The following is a 24479-nucleotide window of genomic DNA, read 5'->3' as shown; positions in this document are numbered from 1 at the left end:
ATATTATACACAAGCTAGTGAAATAGTTTCAACTGGGCTAGACTCTATTAGTTTTACAGCTTAGGGGCTTCTGTGAAAATTATATATATGTTCAACCATTTATCAGTATTTTTTTGTTAAAACATTTGCTAATGAAGTCGATAAGTATGATCATTAGCATAATGACAATATTAGCATCCTTAATTAGGATGAAAAATGTTAAAGTTATGAGAAATTTGTAATATTTAACTTGAGCTTTATTAATTAATTAAGCTTGAATTCAATTGAAGGAGTTCAAGCTAATCTATGAGTCAGCTCATCTTTTTATTAAGGTTTGGAGTATATATTAATCATAGTTCTAAATGTGGATTAAGAGAGAATATACATACTACCTAGACATAGAGTACACAGCACTTCGGTTCCCCATATATAGAAATTTTGTACTTAGATTTTATTTGGGGTAGTATTTTTTTATTTTATTTTTTGCTTTTAAAAGTTTCTTTCTCTATCACAGTTTAAAAAATGCTTCTTCAAAAACAGTTTTTTAAGACATTTAAAAAAACGATGAAAATAATCTTCTAAATATTTTTATTAGCTACTATTCTCACCATAAAAGCTGTCAAAAAAGCTCTAGAAGACTTAAGCTTTGTTTGGGACGACATTTTTAATGCTTCTTAAAACAAGTTTTAAAGTTTTAGAACATACTAAAACTCCGTCTTAAGCAATAAAAAAGCCATCGGCTTCATTTGGGACAACTTTCTTCCTACTTCTTAAAGCAGCTTATAATATAAAATTTTTTATTTTTGTACTAAAAAGTTGCTTTATGAAACAGTAAGAAAGCCGTCCCAAACGAAACCTTAGACTTCATTTGGGCGGCTTTCTAAAGCAGTTTTCTAATACAAAACTAAAAATTTGCTTTTCAAAAGAGTAATACTACAATCCCAAACAAAGCCTTAATATACATATAATAATTTCTAAGGGTAGCTTCTCCTTCCTCCCTCCACCAGTTAAAAAGTAGTGTAGGGGATCAGCAATTTTCAACTTACAATAAACAACCAATTAACTATTTTTCAAGGTTTTCTAGGGCAAATACAATCATATAAATGATGTGGAAGATACCAAAGCATCAATATATACAAAAATAAATCATAGCTAACATTCAAAATAACTAAGGCATTTTTTTTAATAATCCTGCAACTAAGACCTAAAGTGGTTCAGAAAACCTTAGGTCAGCAGGTCCTGGACCCAATATACCTTTTTCCTGAGGCACCAAAACACAGCCATGGCTGCTATTTGGCTCTGGCTGCACATTCTTATCATCCTCTACTGCTGCCTGCTGCATCCAGCCATTTCCAAGCCACTCTTGATGCTATCGTGGAAAAGAAAAAGGAAATTAAAAAACATTTATGAGTCAATAAAATGGATAAGATGAATATTTGAATTTTCATTCTGATCTTTCATTTCAATGGAGAAAAATGTTTGAAATACCAAAGAAGATAATGAGCAAATTCTCAAAATTAAAAGGTACAGGGCAGATGAGAAATGGAACCCTAATAAAATTGTTTGGGAGGATGGCTTAGGACCCGTTTTACACTACATCGCACATAAAGGAAGTTCCATAATTGTATTTGAAAGTGTGTCAAGAATCTCCGCAGAGAGAACCACACTTAAATATAAACAAAATGAATAATTAAAAATATCATCATCATCATTAGCATTATCCTAATTATTTGGGATCAATTTCATGAATTATTGTTATTCATCCATACCTATTGAGTGTTGTATAAATAAAACTATTTTGCATGACCATTTTTTCAAATTAGTCAAATTACCTTTGGATCTATGTTTTCCTGCTTATCTTTTTAATTCGATTCTATCTACATACCATTAAGGCTTGGTTTGGTTGGATGTAATTAGTGTCGTTTTCATTCTGAAACGTGAAAAAAGATATCGGTTGCTGTTTGGATGCATACCTTTTACAAAACTATATTTTTCAAACCTCCATTATCGTAGTGATTAGTGAAGCTTTTTATTTTTGCTTCTCCGTTGGTAAAAGGAAGTTTTGGAATCACAATTTCTCACCAAAACTCCTGCTACCAAACGAGGCCTAATTCATCTTATGCACTTTTGTGTACATGTTCAAACCATCTAAATCCATTTTCCATTACATTCTATCCATCCATCCATTTCTATACAATATACTATATGATGCTGCGATAAAGTTGGGGAACATATTATCTTTTCAAAGTTACCCTTCAATATCAAAATTATGTCTTACATTTAGCTCATTTGCATTAACATGTGGCAATCACATAACCATACAACTAAATGGAATTGCAATTTGTTCAAATAAATTATCATGTGGCACAATAAAATAGCTTCAGCATGTGCACAAATGAGTTGCAAGATCAAACATGGAGATCATCATCATCTAATCTTCATAAGATTTAAAGCAAGAGGGACTTCATTTATGCATGGCTGACTCCCCTCCTTCCAAGGAAACAACATGAAGATATTTATCAATCAAGAAAGCCTCTCCACCCTTTTTCCTCTATGCTTGTTTGCTACCCTCCTTTTTTTACAAAACATATGATAAAACAGTGAGGGTATTACTTTCCAAAATGGCTTGGTAGACCGTTGCCTTCTTAGTTTAGGGTTATCTCTGTGTGTTGGTCCATTCTAATCCTACATATACATACATCACGTTACCCTAGAATTTATTGAAGAATTGTAAAAGCATTCAAATTTCCCCAGCCTTATGGGTGGCTTGATGGCTTGTCTTGCATGTGGAATTCATTGGTGAGAATACTATTAACTCTTTATTATTTCATTTAATTTCTGCATTATTACTCTACTTCCCAATCTCCTCTATCAGCTTCCCAAGAAACCTAAACAAAGCAAAACAAACCTACTCTACCTCCTGGCCGCACCATGCCATAACTGACCTAGCAACACCTTAACCGAACTTCGCCTAGTAGTCTACCCGTCCTACAAGCTCAACTCTATTTAGCTCAAACCTTATATCCAAACTCGAAATCAATGCCCCACAACTTCCTTTTCGACTCCCATTCCATATATAACACTATATCTCTTTACCCAACCACTCCCTTAACCTATCTCCCTCTTAAAATTCTCATCTATACCCTAACCCTCACAAAACCAAGCCCCCACTTCCCAAAGGACGCACAAAGAAGTCCTAGCCTATAAACATCTAATTTACCCCTTAACTCCACTAAACCCTAACCTTACTCCAACTCACTCCAAAGTCTCACCCAAGCAAAAAAAAAAAAGTCTCACCAAAGCTTCACCCATATCACAAGTTTCACCACCAATCTCCACTTCAAGATCCTCCCAACACTACCCAACATCAAATTATACTTTTTAACCCATTAGAATTTGATAGCTAATATTTATGTTTAAAATTTTAATTCATATTACATTAAATTTGAATTATTTTATTTTATAATTTTTAATTTATCTAATTTTTAGTGAATATATTGAAATTTTCATAATATTATTTTAAAGAATTAATTCTTTTGCAAATATCATATTTTAAGATGCAAAAAATGAACTTCAATAAAAACTATATATATATATATGTTGCTCGTTTCTCCTAATATATAGGTTATTTAATTAATTACTAATTAAATTTTTTGTTTTCGCCATTAAAGTTTGTCATGATTTTAATTTTCAAATCCATATTATTTACTAGGTAAAATAATATATATAATAAATTTTGTAATGTGCATTCTCTTATATTTCTAAACTATTAAATATTTTTCAGATATAAGAATATGGATTGCATATAAGATTGTATGAAAGAGTATGAAAAGTTTATTTTACAAAAGAGTTACAGGAATTTATATGGGGTTATCAGATTTGAAACAAAATAATGGGACGATAACATATAAAGGAAAGTAATATAATTACTATAGTTCATCATAGTTGTAAAAAAAAATACATATTCTCAAAATATAGAAATTTGCATTTCAAGTCAACCAAAAAAAAAATCCCCTAGATTCTAGTTTGAGAGAAACAATACCCAAGAATTTTATGTCATAGAGTATTAGAAAAAAATAATAATAAAGCAGGAAAATATAATTCTGTCCATACAAATTAAGTTTTTTTCTTATCTTATTAATTTGATAGCATGATATTATAATGAACAACTTATTTTTAGCCATGTCGTACTCTGAAAATGATAGGAATCAGTATATTGGTTTTTATTTAATAAGATTATAAGAGCTAAGTTAATGGTGCTCTTTTTTTTTTTGTTAGAGGTTTAACTTTAATAATATTTCATACAAATGCATGGATGTTTTTGCATGTATCAACAATAGATCCTACATTAACTCACTACAAGAAAATACAAGATTTTTGACGTAATTTCTGGTGGAATCAAAATAGACGGAACTTCTGGCAGTAACTATTCACCGGAAAATCCCACATAAAACTGACGGACAGTTCTGCCGGAAAATCTACAGGTAGAGCACTAATTTCTAACCCAACGCTCCTTGTCCATTTCAGACGAAATCCACTATAGATACCATTTTCGTCCCCTTTTGGCCATCTAACCTCCATGCTAATTGGTAGTTCTTTCATCACTGATTTCTTTGATTTCTTCAAATATCTGAAAGTAAATCTACATCTCTTTCAAAATTTTCAATCAATTTGGTATTTCAATCGTTAGATTTTGTTTAATAAGGGTTTGAAGTTTAAGGTTTATGAATTTTTTTGAAATATTTGTTTAGATTTTAGTGTCTATTTTACATTACTAGCTTTTCCTAAGAAGATATCATTGTTTTAGGTTAGATTTAAATTATTTCCCTTTATTGTAGAAAATTTGAATATGTATCAAAGTGCTCAATACCATGTTGATGTAAATAACATCATATGATTTTGTGTATGCGAAAGAAATTTTACATGTTTTTGAAAAAAGAAAATTGTGCTAGTGAATCTTAAATGCAATTACAACATCGTTAAGCAAAAAACATTTATCAATTTAAAACTTTAGATTATCTTTGTTATGTGACAGCATATGCATGGATATCAATAGCCAAATGTCATAAATATATAATAGACTATTATCTGGACAAAAAGAATTAATAAATGAATTCGTCAAGAAAGTTGCATATTTCATTTATGTGCATGTCAAATGCCTTTTTATCCAATGAAAAAATTTAGATATCCTTTCTCAAAACATAAAAATCAAGTCTACCTTACACTAGAAAAGATTACAATAGATTTATATCTTAGAGGAATCCTACCAAATTATTGATTCTGGACTTCATATGAAGAGTACAAGCCAGTGATGAGCATTTAGAGCATCTGAGGGTGATCTTAGAAGTGTTATAGGAGCATCAATTGAGGGTCAATCTAAAGAAGTGTTATTTTGTGCAGGCCAGTGTAGAGTACATGGGGCATGTGGTATCTCAGAAGGGAGTGACCGCTGATCAGGCCAAGATTGAGGCCATGTTGAAATGGTCTTTGCCTAAGAATCTGAGGGAGCTGAGGGATTTTATAGGGTTGATTGGGTATTATAGGATATTCGTGAGTGAATACAGCACCATAGCCTGGCCACTGACCAAACAGATGAAGAAGGATAGCTTCTTGTGGGGAGAGGCCACCCAGGCCTTTGAGAGATTGAAGACAGTCATGACCATGGTACCTGCCCTAGCCCTACCTGATTTCAGCTAGATGTTCGTGGTAGAGACTAATGCATCAAGATGTGGATTGGGGGTAGTGCTCATGCAGAATCACCAACCCATAGCATACTACAACCAGGTGCTGACAGCTTGAGCCAAACAAAAGTCAGTCTATGAAAGGGATTTGATGGCCATCATATTAGATATTTAGAAAATGATAGCCTTACTTGTTGGGCCGACATTTCATCGTAAGGACATATAAGACGAGCTATACTTATTAGAGCAGAGGGTAGTGACCAAGGAGCATCAAAGGCGGCTGTCAAAGTTACTGGGCTATGATTTTGAGATCCAATATAGGCCGAGGTTGGAGAACAAGGAGGTTGATCCCTTTTCTAGATGTGTGGGGGAGCTCAGGAGTTGTACATTTCGATGCCATTGATGTTGGATTGGGAGGCTATTAAGGAGGAGAGTGTGCAGGACAAGGAGATAAGAAGGATCAGAATATATCTACTGAAGGATGAGAGTAGCCACATTGGCTATTTCATAGAGAGGGAGAGACTATTGTACAATGGGAGATTTGTGCTGCCTCGAACCTCGATCCATATCCCACACTTATTACAGGAGTTCCATGGGAGCAATGTTAGAGGTCACTCTAGGGTGTAGAAGACATATAGTAGATTGGCGGCAGAGTTATATTGGAAGGGGATGCACAAGGATGTAGAAGAAATGATGACCAGTTGTGAGTTATGGCAGAAGAACAAGTACATGGTCATGGCTCCGAGGGGACTACTATAATCCCTAGCACTTCCAGGAAATGCGGGAGGTCTCCACGGATTTCATAGACGGGCTATTCCGATTTGAGGGGTTTACAATTATTTTGGTAGTAGTGGACAGGTTGAGCAATTATGCTCATTTCATTCCCCTACGACATTCTTACAAGACTATTATAGTGGCGTCGACATTCATTACAGAGGTGGTCAGATTGCATGGGATATCAAGGTTTATATTGTCTGACAAAGACAAGGTGTTTCTCAATCACTTTTGGAAGAAGCTATCTAGGCTACAGGGGACCGTGCTGAAAAGGAGCACCGCTTACCGCCCTCAAACAGACGAGCATACGAAGGTGGTAAACAGGAGCTTGGAGACATACCTATGATACTTTACTTCAGAGACACCTCGGCTGTGGGCCAAGTGGCTAGTATGGATAGAGTACTAGTACAACACATTTCATCATTTAGCGTCCCAGATGACTCCTTTTAAAGTGTTGTATGGAAGGGATCCACCTCACTTGGTACACTTTGGGCAAAGTAGCACACCAATCTTTTCAATAGAGCAATACTTGGAGGAGAGGGATAGGGTGCTAAAGGAGTTGAAAAGATACTTTTTGAGGGCCCAACAAATCACGAAAAGGCGGGTAAATGGGCGCAAGAAAGACATTCAGTTTGAGATAGGGGATAGGGTGTATTTGAAGCTTTGTCCCTACTGATAAAGGATGGTGGCTAATAGAAGGAATTAGAAGTTGGCCCCGAGATACTTTGGCCCTTAGGAGATATTAGAGAGAATTCAAGCAGTGGCGTATAAATTGAGGTTACCAACGACAGCTACCATACACCCGGTATTCCACATTTCACAGTTGAGCAGAGCTAGAGGGGATTATGCATCCAGTGCTGAGTTACTAATGATGTTGACAGAGGATTTGGAGGTGGCTTTGGAATCACTAGAGCTGGAAGGAGTACGTCAGGGAGAGCGAGGAAGTAAGGAAGTACTGATAAAGTGGAAGAACCAACCTGAGTATTACGTTACGTGGGAGCCATATGAGAGGATGAAGCATCAATTTCCTTCTTTCCACCTTGAGGACAAGGTGGATTTTTGGGAGAGGGGTATTGTTAGACCGGTCCAGTCAGTCCAGGAGGGACTGACTAATTATGAGCTCCGAAAATTCGACCCTGGCCTCTCCGCTCGCGACGATTGATTGTGCTTTTATCTTTTCGGCGAGGGAGTTTTAACGGACTAAGTTTCAGGGTAAATTTTGGAAGACAGATGGGTTTGTAAATAAGACACTACCCAGAGATTTCGCCCTCATTTTTGCGAGGACTTTATGATCTGAGTTCTGGTTTCCTATAGGCGCAAGCCCCTATAGTTAATTACCCCTCCCGATCATGAGAGAGAACTTTCGATTAAGGCTAGTCGTCAATCAGATACGTAGTGAATACATGTTATCTGGCATATAGTAGCAGCATGGGTTTGGATTTGAAAATTGGGTTATCTTTTAGAAATTTGAAAAGATTTGATATTTAAAATTAGAATTTTCACCATCTTTTACTTAAAGCAGATGGTGGAGGAATGGATGATGAACCCGATCAAGATCCCATGGTTCCGTCATCCCGGGCCATTGTGGTCCCTGGTCTACTTAGTCAGAGGAGGTAGTCGACCCAACCTGACAGAAGGATCCTAGTCGGCAGCCATGGGTTACTTCATCCAAGGGGACCTTGTAGACCTGGGGGGAATATTTGCCTAAAGGGACAAATTTGAATCCACCTTAGCTAACAGAGGGCTTTGTGCCTTATCGATCATATCCTATTGATTCATATCTCAAGGATTTGATGCATTTAAGGAGCGTATTGACTCTGGCCATAACCAGTATTTCGTGATTCCATTTGGCGGCAAAACCACTCAGTTCAGAGGGCCCTGGGTCATAATCGTTTATCCTGCGGTGCCATTTGGAAGCAAAATCGCCAGTTAGAGGACACGTACCACATCCTTAATGGCAGGAGATTGTTTGAGAATGAATCCTAGTGATATTTTTGACTAGGAATTTGACTCTTTGAGAGCTGAAGTAAATTTTAATTTGTACACCTCGGCAAAATGTTGCGGAGGGTGCATGAATTTTGCTTTGAGTGATTGATGATTGAATTTCAATTTTAAATATTTTTTGGATTTTCAGGCATTTGAGTGGCATTTTGAAGATATTTGTGAACCCCTCCAGTTGAAATTTTCGTTCAACACGGCCATCATCAGGGTGTGTTAGAGTTATTTCCATTTATAGCTTGAACCTTGTCAACCCTATCAACTTGCCGATAGGGGATCGGGTTTCGTAGGCTTTGTGCCTTTGTTAGTGAATTCTCATTATTATAGGTCTTGAATGTCTAATATGAATATATTAAAATAAATACATCGGTTGCCACAACCGTGTACCTATTGGAAGGTTCGAATCCTGTCGACTTCTATTGATCCGCTCGTCGGGGCCCATGCAGGTGTTTGAGGGCATTTTGTAATTATCTGTTGAAACTTGTCAACTCCTATTTATTTGCTTAGGAAGATCGAGTTCAGATTTGATTACCTGCGCAGCATCCCTAGACGTCACATGTGCACCAATAACACGCTCGCCGGGCCCTTGCAGGTTTTATGATTGCTTTTACCCCTTTTAGTGTACCTATGTGTATACAAATTATGGTGCACGTGCGGGGATACTTTGAAAGTATTTGTAGACACATTTTGTCCGCTTACAAGAATGTGGCGGATTCGGTGGCGGGGCGTAGCAGCTTCTGAATAGAGTTGCTCGCTACTTCGTACAGGTAGACTGTCATGCACTACTTGTTTTCTGCAGGTGGATCGTAGTGCACTAACGAGTCTCCTGCTTTGTTGTAGATGATTGCATCTGTTGCAGTGCTTCTGTATTCCCTCACAGACAATCTATTGTATGTGGAACAAACTTCTTATAGCAACTTGTATGCACTTGCATTTGATATAGTCACTTTGCACTTTGCTTGTGGATAATATATTGGGAGTCAACGGGTTTTCTACATCAGCTTGCAGGAGCTCCTATCTGCTACAATTCTCTTCTGTACTTGTTCGTATATGGCACTTTGTATATGTGACAGGTCTCCTATGACAGTTCGTAGGAACTTATATTTGTTGCATATCGGTCTCTTCTAGTTGCAGGGAATAGGTGCTTTTCGACTGATATTAAGTGGTTGTTGATTATGGAAAGGTTTAGCATCCACTGCATATTACTTGTTGTCGCCCGTAGATGGATCAATGTATGCATGATGAACCTTCTATAGTCACTTGTGGGCATACTATAATTTCTTCTGGCATCTACGATTTTTGTCAGTGTTTGCACATAGATGTAGTAGGAGCTATCATATTTTCTTGCATGAGTGATATGAAAATTGATGTCAATTCAAATTTCTTTGCTTGTACGGTTGGATGTATATGCTGAAGATTTGCTATATTTACAACTCATCCACCCTCGCTTGTAGATAGGACCACTGTACGCACTACAAGGCTCTTGTCATCTTTTCTCTAACTTGTAGGTCAATTGTTGTGTGTATGATAAAATTTTGCATGCCATGAATCTTCTACTTGCTTGTTGGCGTTGGTTTAAAGATCTAGAACCTTGTCCTTCAGGATCTTACGCTTTTGACCTTGTTGTGCAATCATCAACTGAAGGGTCCAAAGCCCTCATATCATGGCTTCGTGATCAAGCCTTACTTTTCACAATCTTCTGGTTTCTTGCAAACGAGTCATACTTGAAAGTTCTTTATTTTCAAAGATAGTTTGCAATTTGTATGATGTGTTTGATATCAAATTCTTCCATCTTTCCATTCCAATTAAGATGATCACTATAAGGTGCTCGTTGCGATTCAAATAAATTTCATGTCAAAGCTTGAAATGAATTTGTGCATGAGTCCTTGCTTTCTTGGATGAGATTTGGATGGATTGCCCTCCTTCATGAGTCCCCTATTTCATTGATTGATGCTTATTTGGATGACTTGGATTCACACTTAATGTTTATATTTTTGTTGTGAAGTTGCATTTGTTCACTTAATGTTCACTTTTTAATTGCATTTGAATTTTATTCCTTGTTGTTTGCTCATCCAGGTTCAAATTCAAGTTGAATTCAATATCATTTGCATTCATTCAAGTCCGCAATGAGTCAATTGTAGTTCATCAAGTCCCCTGTGGTCCAACTCAAGTCTTGGCTTGAGTTTAAATGTTCAAGTCATGCCGGCTTAATGTTCAAATCAAGTCCAATTTAAGTTCTGATTCATTGCGATCCCAAATCAAGTCTTTTGTCCTTTATTCAAATGTTTAAATGTTTGTTCATCTCATTTGATTTGCAAGTTTAAATATTGTTTAACTTGAGTTAAAGTCCTTTTGTTTAATCAATTTCAAGTCCAAGTTCAAGTTCAAATTGCCACATTTTGTCCAAGTCTTGTCCATGATTCACTGAAAATTTCGACAACCTCCCGGTGTCTCCCCCGTTTAGGGGAAAATCAAGAGAAACTGGGCCATCCCACCACGCTACTCGAGCGTATATGGTAGGTGTCGGGGGACACCGGGCCGTACATCTTTCATCCCACCACGCTACGCGAGCGTGTATGGGGTCTTCAAAAGTACCCGTACGAAGAACACAAGTGAATCTCCCCACCACGCTACAAGAGTGTGTATAGGGCTTACCCACCTCGTCGTATGAGTCGCCAGGCTCCTCTTACCGTGCTACGAGAGCGCGTATAGGTGGTTCTCCGGTCAACCGCAAACGTCGAAAATGGGATTTAAAGTTATTACCCGCTTCTTCGTAGGCGTCGCACCGGGCTCCCTCCTACCGTGCTACGAGAGCGCGTATAGGTGGTTCCCGGTCCACCACGAACAACGAGAATGGGAAATCTGAGTTTTAGGTGATTACCCGTCTCGTTGTAGGTGTCGCACCGGGCTCTCTCCTACCGTGCTACTAGAGCGCATATAGGTGGTTCCCCGGTCTGCCACGAACAACAAGAATGAGAAATATAAGTTTTGGAGATTATACCTTCGCGGTGATGTGATGACGGCGACGAAGAATTTGCAAATAAATAAATATATCCTCTCCCTTTTTCTTTTTCTTTCTCTCCATTTTTTTGAAACTCTCTCCCCTCTCTTCTTTTTTTTTTTTTTTTTTTAAATCTCTTTTGCCTCTCTTTTTTTTATGAAAGTTTCTTCTCTTCCCACTATCTTCTTTCTGCCCCTTTTTTATTTCCCCTCTTTGGCAGCACAAACATAAATACATGTGTGTATGTTCACAAGCATATACGTATACTTCTAGTAATGCCATACACAATTAATGTTAATAACTGACATCATAAAAAGCAACTATGTGACTCAATTAACACTAGCAATAAGAATAAAAGAGATGGCTGGAACTAAAACTAAAAAAACAATCTGCCTTGTTTAGCTTTTGATATGAAATGTGCTTTAAGGGATCGTAGAAGGATTGATTTGAAGATGGTTTTGTTACAGATTTTACACTTATTAGTGGACTGGTAATGAGTTATTGTGGATTGAGAAGGTGGTTTGAGCTAAATAAGTGGGCTGATAATTGGATTGGACTTAACAAATTAGAAGGGATTAAATGGGTTTGCTATTAAGGTCTTCTAAGAGCACAGAATATAGGCTTTAGTGGACTGTTTTGGGCATACGGTGGAGTGCTTCTGGGCTAATTTCAGCTAAGTATAGGGGAATATAAGTGGGCCTTAAGGCTGCAACAGGTCTATGCGGGCCGTTTGAGGTGTTTGTGAGAAGGAAAGGTATTAATGGGCTATGGGCTGGCTTAAGTGCCGAATCAAGGGGCTGTTCGGCTAGATGATACCATTCTGAATCATACATACCCCTTTCACACAAAACAACAACAAACAAAAACCAGACTTGAACGGACGGATGTGGTATCCTTGAAGAAATTTTGACAGATTACTTTTAACTTCACCATAATTTCCTTAGATATGGAATCAAGATCTGAAATCTAAAATGATGAAAGCTGCTATCAATAAAGTACTCACGTGACACAAAAAAACAAAACCACTTTTCCTTTTTTAAAGATTCTGTACTCCAAACAATAAGGCAGAGAATGGTTTGGAGTTATAAAAGAGCCTAAGCCGATGACCAGTCGATGGAGGAGAGTTCTTAAGGCTCAGTGGAGTTGGATTCCTTCAGGCGAGACTAGAGGGTGAGATCGGACAGGCGTTTGGCTTGACCGTGAGGAGAGCTGAAGCTCAAAAGGCTGAAAGCGTACAAGCAGTGAAATTTTTTTTTTTGTGAGCAGGGAATCAGAAACCCTCTTATAGTGAAGACCGTGGAAATCGATTTGCTTAAACGTGGAAAACAGGAGTTGCTTAACTTGCTTTTGGAGTGTAGGTGAAAGCTGATGTAGAGGGGAGCAGTCCAGTGGAATAGAGGGCAGGACGGGAGGTCTGGACTTTGTTTGCTGGGTGTGGAAGTTGAGATCCCTCCTACACGAGAAATTATTTTGTGTGGAATCCGATCACATAGATGTGTTCGGCCGCGAATAAATTCATTACGCGTGGCGTGTCTAGGTGGAAAGTAAAGCCCAACCCGTTTGTCATTTCGGACCTACTGCAGACGAAAAGACCGAAGGCCCGCCCAGTAAATACAATGAAAAAGGCGGAAAATTTTGACAGTTTCGAAATTCCACATTTCGGCCATTTGCTCCAGTAATCCCGAGCTTCCTGCAAAAAAAATCTTCTGAAAAAATCCAGCAATTTCTTTTGCTCATCATGGAGGATTCACCTGCAAAGAGAAAGGTGCGTAAATTTTTACATTGACATAAAATAAACTACGGATATCTTTGGTATTCAATGCGTATTTGCTGAAGAAACCAAAAAATAAAATAAAATCATTCCGAGTAACTATAAAAGATTATATTTATCTCACCATTTTCGTTCTTTCTGCGTATTTTCTTTGTATATAATGTGTATAATCTACGTAAATTTTGCTTATTTTCTGCGTATATGTTAAAGACAAACCCTAACATTTTATAATAAATACTTTGGATCTTTAAATCATAAAACTAAACTTTCAATAAAGAAAAACGATTAGTGTAAAAAACCCTAGATTTCTGCTGATATTTTTCGTATATTTTGCGTAGATTGCGTTTACACTGCGTATGATTGGCGTATGTAATGCGTATCGTATGCGTACACGTTGAGTATAATATGCGTATGCGTATTTTATTGCGTTTTATATGCGTACGTAATGCGTATAACATGCTTCTCTAAATTAATTATAGTTTCTTATTATACACAGATTTACGTTCGTCCTATATCTTATAGATGCTATGTTTTGACATTTAGAATAATGTGTGATACTTTTTCCGAGATAATTCCTGTTGAAATTGAAGAAAAATTGAAGGACCTGAATATTTACCAATTTCTTCATTTTCCTGGATTTGAGCAAAAAGTCCCACTAATCTACGAGCTGCTGACAATGTGGAATATTGAAAAGCAAAGTTTTATTATAGAGGGCCATGTTTTACCTTTCACAGCTGATGAAGTGGCCCTCCTTACTAGTCTACCAAACAGAGGTGAGGAGATTACCTGGATGACCTTGCCCACTTCAACAATCACTTCAAAGGATATTAAGAGTGAAATGCTTGAGTTGACTCGAGAAAGCTCCCCACATACTATGTTGAAAATTTTTATTATGTATTTATGCTCTAATTTATTTTTCCAACAAAGCAACTTAAAAGTTCTAAGATGTTAAAAACAATAGCAAATAATGATGATGATTTTTCATCAATTAACTGGACATGATCAATTTGGGAATGCCTGTTTGAAGATTTTAATAATGTATTTTTAAAATCTCAAAGAACAGGCCAGCGGGTTATGTCAATGGATTTGTGCCACTACTAATTGTGAGTGCTAAAACAATTATAATTAAATAATTAATTTGACTGATTGATTTGCTAAAACTTACTGAGAATATCTCAATTTTATACAGGTTTGATTCCTGGAGCACACTTCCATTCATCTCCCGAAGTACCCTGATAGAAGGCCCCGTTTCCTTCGATGTGGTGATGACATTGTATATAACACTAAGAAAACTGCTAAATTATTTGTTAATTTAAAGAGAAGACATGTATATATTGTGAATAGTTTTATATATTGCTTATTTATTGCGTAAGCCTGATGAGCAAGCTGCTCCTTCCTCCTCATCATTCATTCCTCATACAATTCCATCCCCCAAGAATATTCGGATATCATCTGAACACACCAAGACCGACGCCCTAGAAAAAATCAATGATGCTGAGATGACCCAGGCTGCTGAAAGGGTTTACAAAAAGAAGAAATTAGAGAGAAAATCAATCCCAAAGAAAAATAAGGAGCAGAAAAGGGTACACCACATCCAAAAAAAAAAGAAGCAGAAATTATTTGCGTATTGTGTGCATATTGTGTGCATATTGTGTGCATCATCAATAAGTTCTCCCAAATAAAATAATACGCACACAATACACACACAATACGCAAATAAAATACCTGTCAAGATATTTCTTTATGTTCTCCCTGATAAAAAGTTCATTCTCTGGACTCAACATCTTCAAGCCTTTGAAGTTAACTATAAGACTTGCAGGGTAACCCTTTACTATAACATCATCAACATTGATTACTTCTTTTGTTTGTGGAACGTTTTGGGCAGGTTTTGTTTTCTGAGTTTCATTTGGGGAAAGAACAATTTCTTTTGTGGATAGTTTTTCTTGGGTAGCATCTTTGGCAGGTTCTTCTTAGTGAGCTTCTTTGGCAGGTTCTTCTAGGTGAGCTTCTTTGGCAGGTTCTTCTTGGGGAGCTTCTTTGGAAGTTTCTTCTTGGGGGGGAGCTTCTTTGGCAGGTTCTTATTTTGGAACTTCTTTGGTAGGTTCTTCTGGGAGTGCTTCTTTGGAAGGTTCTTCTTGGGGGGGGGAGCTTCTTTGGCAAGTTCTTCTTTGGGGGGGGGGCTTCTTTGGCAGGTTCTTCTTGGGGGGAACTTCTTTGGTAGTTTTTTCTTGGGGAGCTTCTTTGGGGGATGGAAGTTTCTGTGATGGCTCTACTTGGGCAGGTTCTTCTTGGATGTGGTGTACCCTTTTCTGCTTATTATTTTTCTTTGGGATTGATTTTCTCTCTAATTTCTTTTTTTTTGTAAACCCTTCCAGCAGCCTGGGTCATCTCAGCATCATTGATTTTTTCTGGGGCGTCGGTCTTGGTGTGTTCAGATGATATCCGAATATTCTTGGGGGATGGAAGTTTCTGTGATGGCTCTTCTTGGGCAGGTTCTTCTTGGATGTTGTGTACCCTTTTCTGCTTCTTATTTTTCTTTGAGATTCATTTTCTCTCTAATTTCTTCTTTTTGTAAACCCTTTCAGCAGCCTGGGTCATCTCAGCATCATTGATTTTTTCTGGGGCATCGGTCTTGGTGTGTTTAGATGATATCTGAATATTGTTGGGGGATGAAATTGTATGGGGAATGAATGACGAGGAGGGAGCAGCTTGCTCATCAGGCTTAAGAATTCCTTGAACAATGTAATGTTGGAGCTTGCCATTAATAAGATCAGCTCTTCTCACAATTTGTTCAAAATTCTTGCTCATCCTAGCTTCAAATTCTTGGATGAGTTTGATCATGGACTCATGCATAATCTTTATTACTTTCTTTTCAAGATCATCTAATGATTGGGGTTGGGTTTTTAAGGTGGATTTGGGTTCGGGCTGCTGAGGAGATTGTGGGGGGAGATTTTGTTCAGGTGTGTTAGTTCGAATGGGTGAAAGAGGGGTTGATGAATATTTCTTTATACCCAAGAGATTAGATTCTTCTAGGGTAACTCCTTGGATGTCAACAAAAATCTGTGAAAAATTAATCTCAAATAAATACGCAATCTAAACGCAATAATATACGCAATACAGACGCAAGGTTCACGCAATCTATACACAAAACGTACGCAATACATACGCAAACCATACGTAATAAATAAGCAATATATAAAATTATTCACAATATATACCTGTCTTCTCTTTAAATTAACAAATAATTTAGCAGTTTTCTCAGTGTTATATACAATGTCATTACCCCATCGAAGGAAACGGGGCCTTCTGTCAGGGTACTTCGGGAGATGAATGGAAGTGTGCTCCAGGAACCAAACCTGCATAAAATTGAGATATTCTCAGTAAGTTTTAGCAAATCAATCAGCCAAATTAAATGTTTAATTAGAATTGTTTTAGCACTCACAATTAGCAGTGGCACAAATCCATTGACATAACTCGCTGGCCTGTCCTTTAAGATCTTCAAAGATAACATTATTAAAATCTTCAACCAGGCATTCCCAAATTGACCATGCCCAGTTAATTGATGAAAAATCCTCATCATTATTTGCTATTGTCTTTAACATCTTAAGAACTTTAAAGTTGCTTTGTTGGAAAAATAAATTATAGCATAAATATATAATAAAAGTTTTCAACATAGTATGTGGGGCGCTTTCTCGAGTCAACTCAAGCATTTCACTCTTAATATCCTTTGAAGTGATTGTTGAAGTGGGCAAGGTCATCCAGGTAATCTCCTCACCTCTGTTTGGTAGACCAGTAAGGAGGGCCACTTCATCAGCTGTGAAAGGTAAAACATGGCCCTCTATAATAAAGCTTTGCTTTTTAATATTCCACATTGTCAGCAGCTGGTAGATTAGTGGGGCGTTTTGCGCAAATCCAGGAAAATGAAGAAATTGGTAAATATTCAGGTCCTTCAATTTTTCTTCAATTTCAACAGGAATTATCTCGGAAAAAGTATCACATATTTTTCTAAATGTCGAAACATAGCATCTATAAGATATAAGACGGACGTAAATCTGCGTAAAATAAGAAACTATAATTAATTTAGAGTTTTTTTGTTTCTTCAGCAAATGCGCATTGAATACCAAAGATATCCGTAGTTCATTTTATGTCAATGTAAGAATTTACGCACATTTCTCTTTGCAGATGAATCCTCCATGATGAGCAAAAGAGATTGCTGGATTTTTTCAGAAGAATTTTTTTGCAGGAAGCTCAGGAGTACTGGAGCGAATGGCCGAAATGTGGAATTTCGAAACTGTTAAAATTTTCCGCCTTTTTTATTGTATTTACTGGGCGGGCCTTCGGTCTTTTCGTCTGTAGTAGGTCCGAAATGACAAACGGGTTGGGCCTTACTTTCCACGTAGACACGCCATGCGTAATGAATTTATTCGCGGCCGAACACATCTATGTGATCGGATTCCACACATAATAATTTCTCCCACACAAGAGCTCGTTCTCTTTTTTAATTTCACTAACGAGGGAAAGAGTCGCGGCCAGCTGGTGACGAGAAAATAGATTGACGGGATTAGAACATGCAAATTAATGTGAATTTGAATTTTGTCCTCATTTGTCACGTGTCATTTTGTAAAAAAAAAAAATCTTAGGTTAATGCCATACTAATGCTTTAGTCATTCACGCATTAATTTAACATGACAAAGATGTATCAATCAGTCAAAGGTTGCCTCGATTTGCATGCAATTTTCTCGTTTTGCATGTTGATTGTCTCGTTTAATGTGTCAAATTCGTCGAATATCGAAATTAGACAAATTAATAGTGGAATTACAGTATTGCCGATGTTCCAAACACAACGATGCAATCTATTTCACAATCGGACGTCGTTTGAGCAGTGCCGAGAGTAATTTTTAAATGGGTCCGCCTCGATTTGCATGCACAACCTCAATTAAACGAATTGGTAGTGCATTTAGGGTATTTCTGGTATTCTGAATACAATGACGCAGTCCGTTTCATGATTGGACTTCATTTGAGCAGCTTGAGGGTAATTTTTTCATAGGGATTGCCTCGATTTACGTGCACAACCTCAATAGAACAAATTGATAGTGCATTTAGGATATTTTCGGTGTTCCGAACACAACGATGCAGTCCGTTCGTCAATCTGACGTCGTTTGGGTAGAGTCGGGCAAGCTTTTCTTGAAATTTGTGCTTTACCTCGAAATGCGTGTTGACCTCGCATGCTTTAATTTGAATAAATTGGATGTCACCCTTAGGTATTTAGGATATTTTGAACGCAGTGGCGAAGTTCGTTTCGCGATCAGACTTTGTTTCCCCAACGCTAAGGCCAATTTTCTCAATATACGTGTTTTATCTTGAAATTTGTGCCACCAATTAGGATGATCCAAATTGAACGTAGAAGATGTAGTTTTTGAGTATTCACAATATTCCGGTCATAATGGCGAAATCGATTCGTCGATTCAACGTCGTTTGATCAGTTTCGCACTTTAATTTCGAGTGTCGGTCATCTCTTTTGACCGATCTAATCCGATTCAATTGCGACGGGCATCAACCTAGCAAAATTCGATATCCTGATCGCAACAACGGTGTTCATTTTACAATCGGAGATCATATGACCCTTCAAGTGATGCGTTGTATCAACTCGCGCGTTGCTCAATCCGCCACCTTTGTCCATTTTGTGCGTAGTTTAAGTTATAGGGGTCAACACTAGTGTATACACCAGACAGAAGCCTGGGTCCGCCCCGAGTTCTGTTTGCCCTTCTTGGGGTGAGGTCCACATACTAATAAGGAGAGAGGAGGGGGCGGGTGAGAGGAAAATTTGAATTGAGAGGGTTGTTTTGGTATTTTACTTTGAATTATATACTTTTAATAGTTTGTTTTACCCTAGGGTTAGGGTTATGCTTGATTTTGGCTGGAATTAGTTTGTGCTTAGAGAATTTTGGGTTATAGTTGGCGGCTAGGGTTTGGGAGAGTCAGATCTTTCCTCTCCAATTGAAGATCCTTGTATCTTATTGCTTTTCTTTCATATTTCTTGCAATAAAAGTGATTCATGGTCTGTTCTTCTTCCAATTTTCGCTCGTGGTGCATTGTTTTGGGTTAAAAGCTCTCCTATTTCCTACCAATCTAATACATCTAGTCTCCTAACCAAGTCATCGGAAGGCCAGCATTTAATGTAACCAAACCATCTAAGGTGACTCTCTTTAATCTTATATGCTATGGAGCTAATCCAACCTTTTCACGTATATACTTGTTCTGCATTCTATCTCCAAGCGTAAAGCCACTCATCCACCTGAGCATCCTCATCTCTGCAATACTTAATTTTATGTTTCTCTTTTAATGACCGACATTTAATTTTCCATATTCAATCTTAGAATATTTAAACGTTCTAGTTATCTTTTATTAATCATAAGTCAAATACCTTGAAAACTTTTTATTACTGTTCTAACTTTTCACTTATTTCAAAAATACCTCGCCAATAAGAACAATCATTTTCCAAAAACACAAATCAAGGAACATCATTTTAAAATCCTTCGCAAGCATGTTCACAAGTAGCACAAAAAAAAAAGACATAGGCTCTAAGGGTCCATTTTGCAAAGCTGTATTCGGAAAAGTAAGAGGAAGAAAATGTCCGATTATATGAAAACTTAAATTAGCTCCACTCCCACCACCCCCCAAAAAAATTAAGAATTCAATAAATTTTCTCTTTCTTATCTACTTAATTCATTAATTAAGTATTTTAATTATCTATATATTAATCAAGATTATTATATTTATGATAATTATATGAAGTACATAATAATATATTTTTAGATCATTCAATGAACTCATGATATAGTTGTAGACATTTTTACCAAATAGCCATAACGATTACAGCACTTTAGATAACGTCCATAACATAATTTTATCAAATAATCAACTATTTGACTTGACAAAATAGCATAACATAATACAGTGTAGCAAAAGAGAAGAGTGCAATTCAAAACCTTAATGTCGAGTAAGAACTCCTTGATCATTCGACAACTACTTTTAATATTAATCAAAAGCTCTATTAGTTTTGTATTTAATAACTTAAAATATACCTTTGACACATTTTTTATCTTGCTGCACATTGAATCAATTATTGTTGTACTTAATCACATGTCTGCTCTAGATTAATAAAATATAATATGAAGCTTGTTGCTTTACATTATTTTTTCATTAATTGCCTTAGTATAGAAATCATGTCCATCGTAGATCATCTTTGTATAAAATCAAATTATTTCTCTAATAATGCATAAATTTTACAAGACAATTTTAGCACTCTCTCCTACAACTTTTTCAAATAACCCAAGTTTAATCTTTTTGACTCTCATAATATTCTCCTATATCTAAAATATTGATACCAAAATATTTTTCTCTAGCTATTTGGTTTTTTTTTTTAATTTTTTATTAAAAAAGATTATTAATCAAAGTTAAATATTATCTATAATTCTTCAAATCACAATAGGGATCTACAATGGACCCAAAAAGGTGCATTTATGCATCCTATTTAAAGCTAACTCCATTCCAAATTTTTGGGTCGATCTAAATAATACCTCATTATTTTGTTCATCGAACTATTCCAAAAAAAAATCTTTCTTAAAACTCTCATATATCAATTTCTCAAATTGGCATTTTTGCTATTTAATGACTTAATCAAATTTAACTAAAAAATTATTATAATAACTTCTAATGCATATAACTTGATCAAATTTTTTTCTTTCTTTCTTAACTCAGTATTTTACATACCTTTTTAATTTTGCACCCTTAATACTTAGCCTGCGATTGAAGGCTCTTTTTTTTCAACTTTTTGGTTGCTGCTAAGTCCTATACAGGGGTATCTAATTTGGAAATTTCGGCAAATTATTTGTCAAAAACTTTGCCTAGAAAAGCTGCATTAGAGTAAGAATTTCAAATTGCTTCAAAAAATTTATTGACAGTAGTTTCACAACCTACTCTGTAAATGTAGTAAGCCTAGCCAAAAAGCTTTAAATCATCACAAGGTGTAGCTTTTACTTTGCTCATTATCCTCTATATGAATTCTAACTTTCTTATAGCCAATGTATGTCTCAATGGTATTTATTTTTGCACATATACACATCATCTTATGAAATGAAAAAAATTTATATTTTTATTTATATGAACCCACGTTAATTTTCAAGATAAATGTGCCAACAGCACCAACAAGAGAGGGAAGTCACTGGATGTCAACAAGGTACTCACCTCTTCGTCATGTATCATTGGCGTCAAGATAGGAGGAGCAGCATCTGGATCAGACTTTTGAAAGACAAATATGGCATATAAACCTGAGAAAAAAAGAATGACGAGTTGGAACAGCCATGCTTTGAAGCAGGTAGAATGAAAATTATTCAAGGAAGAAAAAAATCACCTAATATATCAAATGAGCGGGCAAGAAGCTTTCCACGGGGGTCCAAAAAGTTTGCACCATAGCTGCAAAGCATCCCTGCAAATTGAGCTCTGAGGAATATTTTGAAAGCGCTTTAGAATTTGTTCATGCACCAAGAGTCAAAAGTATATTCAAATAAATAAGTCTGGGAAACCTCCCATCCATGCTAGAAAAAAGAAAAAAAAAATGTATGAAGTCACTTATTTTTTATGATTAACATAAACTTATTAGTGTGCGACTTAACTGCTATGCTTTAACAACTCTATCGGACAAAGATTCTTCTCCTAGTCTCAATAGTCTTATATATACAAGGAAACATAAAAAAAAATGGAAACAGATAATCAATCTTATGCAAAGAAACATAGAAGTCCACAAACAAATACTTCCATTGACAATTAATAGACAAAATTAATTGGCTCTAACAAAAAATAGGGAAGAGTTGCCTATATCGAACTCTTTTCGAAGGGTGAATGTCAAAATATTTCTAAATTGAGTTTGTTCAAAGAGAACATATGTCCACTGAATTAATTTCACATTCAAGCTACAAACTTCTTAATGAGATGACACTGATATAATTGCAAAGATCCAAGAAAATGGTGAGTTCTTATGTAGTACACGGTTATGAATGTAAATCTCCATCTATAGGCAGTTAGGCATAACAATGAATTTTCAAGAATACAAAACACCCTCAACTAGGATTTTAATGAGATGAATTTTACCAGTTTCTGAGGCTCCCACGTGTGTTTATTCATAAGCGCTTACATGAGATCCCAATGAAAAATGTTTGCATATGGAATTTATTATTCCTAATGCAAACCTTGAATATTCCATTGGCAAGAGACGGTAAGCATATTCTGTAGAAGTTAACGAAGAAACTACTTAAGCTCATAGAATTGATACAACAACAACAACATCAAGCCTTTATTCCACTACGTGGGGTCAACTACATAAATCATTTTTCTCCATAATGTCCTGTTAAGAGACAAATTCTCTGATACGCCAAGAGGGGCCACTTGGCCGGCCTAGACCAACCCAACCAGGCTAAACCAACCAAGGGGTTGGGCAAAACCAAGGGTAGTAGGAGGGGGTTAGGCAATACTTGTGGGGCCCAAGAGAGTTAGTATTCACTAAGAAAAGAAGAGGAATCAAGGGGGAGCTATTTAAGAAGGTTCTTAATCAAGAGGGAGCTGTTTAGAAAGGTTCTTAATTAAGAGGGATCCTTTTAGGAATGTTCCTAATCAAGTGTGAGTTGTTTAAGAAGGTTCATAATCAAGGGAGAGCTGTTTAGGAAAGTTTTTAATCAAGAGAAAATTGTTTAGAAAAGTTCCTAATTAAGAAGAAGCTATTTAGGAAGGTCCCTAATCAAGGGAGAGCTGTTTAGGAAGGTTCCTAATGAAGGGAGAGCTATTTAGGAATGTTCCTAATCAAGAGGGAGTCATTTAGGAAGGTTTTAATTGTCTTTATACTGTTATGAAGGGTTTAATTGTGTGTTAGGGCTTTTTAAGGGAGAACTTTGTCTAGGGTTTGAATCTTATGTTTTGCGGAAGTTTATTCTAGGGTTTGTTGTGACTTTTCTAGTGGCATCTAAGGTTTGTGGGAAAGCTGATCTACCTCTCGAATAGTAGATCACTTGTATCTTTATTTACTGTTGAAGAGATAATCCAAAAATGAGTCTCAATATTTGTATTCCCGCATTTTCTTCTTCTATAGTTTGCTGTTTTTACTTCCAAGATGCATCATTCTCATTTAAATCTAATAAATAAATGTCATTTCTAATCTTTTCTAAACAAGCCTTTTTAAGTCTACTTCTATCTTTCTTAATATAAGCCAAACCTAATACATCTACTCTCCTAACTGGGTCATAATACTTTTTTGGTTAATGATACCTAAAAGCAGCCTTATAAAGGAATCAAGCTGAGGCTTTCTATTAGTACGTAGAAATGAAAGAGGAAAGGTAATCATTTATTTAGCCTCTTTTTTTAGTCAGGCTTGTTGAATTTTGAGCTTAAATAAGGAATACTTCCATTATCAACAACAAATACAAACAGCTTCCGCAGTAAGAAGAAATAATTGACCAAATCATAGATCAGTGAGTTTCTTACGGATGCATACGATTCTTGTCTACCTTAGAACTTCCTTAATCCATCTAAATTCATATTAAAGCCCATTAAAACGTACCTCTTTATCTGCTTGTTTTTTTGCTGGATCAGTACTATACCGACACCACATAAGCCAAGAACACAACTTCATTCTCTAAATGTCCCCATCAGGATTATATCCTACATAGTAAGCTCATACCTAGCGTTTTGAGAATTCAACCAGACTGGTTGGTTCATCAATGAACCAGTCAAATAGTCAATCCGGCCAAGTTTGAAAACCGGATTCGCATTTAACCAACTCAAACCGATTTGACCAGAAAATTGTTGAACCAACCCCGTTCACAAAATATTAAAATTTGGTTTTACTAAAATTTTTAATAGTATATTTTTGTTTCATCATAATTTTAAAATTTTTAAAAATTTTATTTAAAAATATATGCATACAATTCAATAAGAATACATGGTTGTTAAATCACATAGCTTGGCTTGTTACTAGTGGCTTGTGCTTTATATTACATAAATACAATTACTTAAAACTCTCCTATGATGTTGGAATATAAAAAATTATGTGAATACTAGGCGGTGAAATAGGAATGGGCTGCTAGAATGAGTATTTATAAAAGTTAAGAATGTAAACTTTTTTTAGTAATAATTTTATATATTACATTAAATATTATTTTTATTAAAAATTCTTTTTTTTATACATTTATATTATAACTTTTAAATTTTTTTTTTATATTTATAA

General features: G+C 36.1%; 1 protein-coding gene across 2 annotated transcripts in view; it reads right to left on the bottom strand.

Moving 5' to 3' along the window:
• Positions 1 to 938: 938 nt before the first annotated feature.
• Positions 939 to 24479, bottom strand: part of LOC110115816 (mRNA cap guanine-N7 methyltransferase 2) — a 58430-nt gene continuing 34889 nt past the window's right edge. For both annotated transcript variants that reach the window (XM_020849184.2, XM_020849185.2), the window contains exons 9-11: positions 21618 to 21706; positions 21452 to 21534; positions 939 to 1348 (exon numbers count right to left, since the gene is read on the bottom strand). In XM_020849184.2, coding sequence (XP_020704843.1) covers positions 1184 to 1348; positions 21452 to 21534; positions 21618 to 21706 — 337 coding nt within the window. In that variant the 3' untranslated portion in view covers positions 939 to 1183. The remainder of the gene's footprint in view (positions 1349 to 21451; positions 21535 to 21617; positions 21707 to 24479) is intronic.

The sequence above is a fragment of the Dendrobium catenatum genome, unplaced genomic scaffold (genome assembly GCF_001605985.2).
Source record: "Dendrobium catenatum unplaced genomic scaffold, ASM160598v2 fragScaff_scaffold_1586, whole genome shotgun sequence".
Taxonomy (NCBI): domain Eukaryota; kingdom Viridiplantae; phylum Streptophyta; class Magnoliopsida; order Asparagales; family Orchidaceae; genus Dendrobium; species Dendrobium catenatum.
The sequence above is the reverse complement of the archived record's forward strand: the minus strand, read 5'-3'. Positions and strand labels throughout refer to the sequence as shown.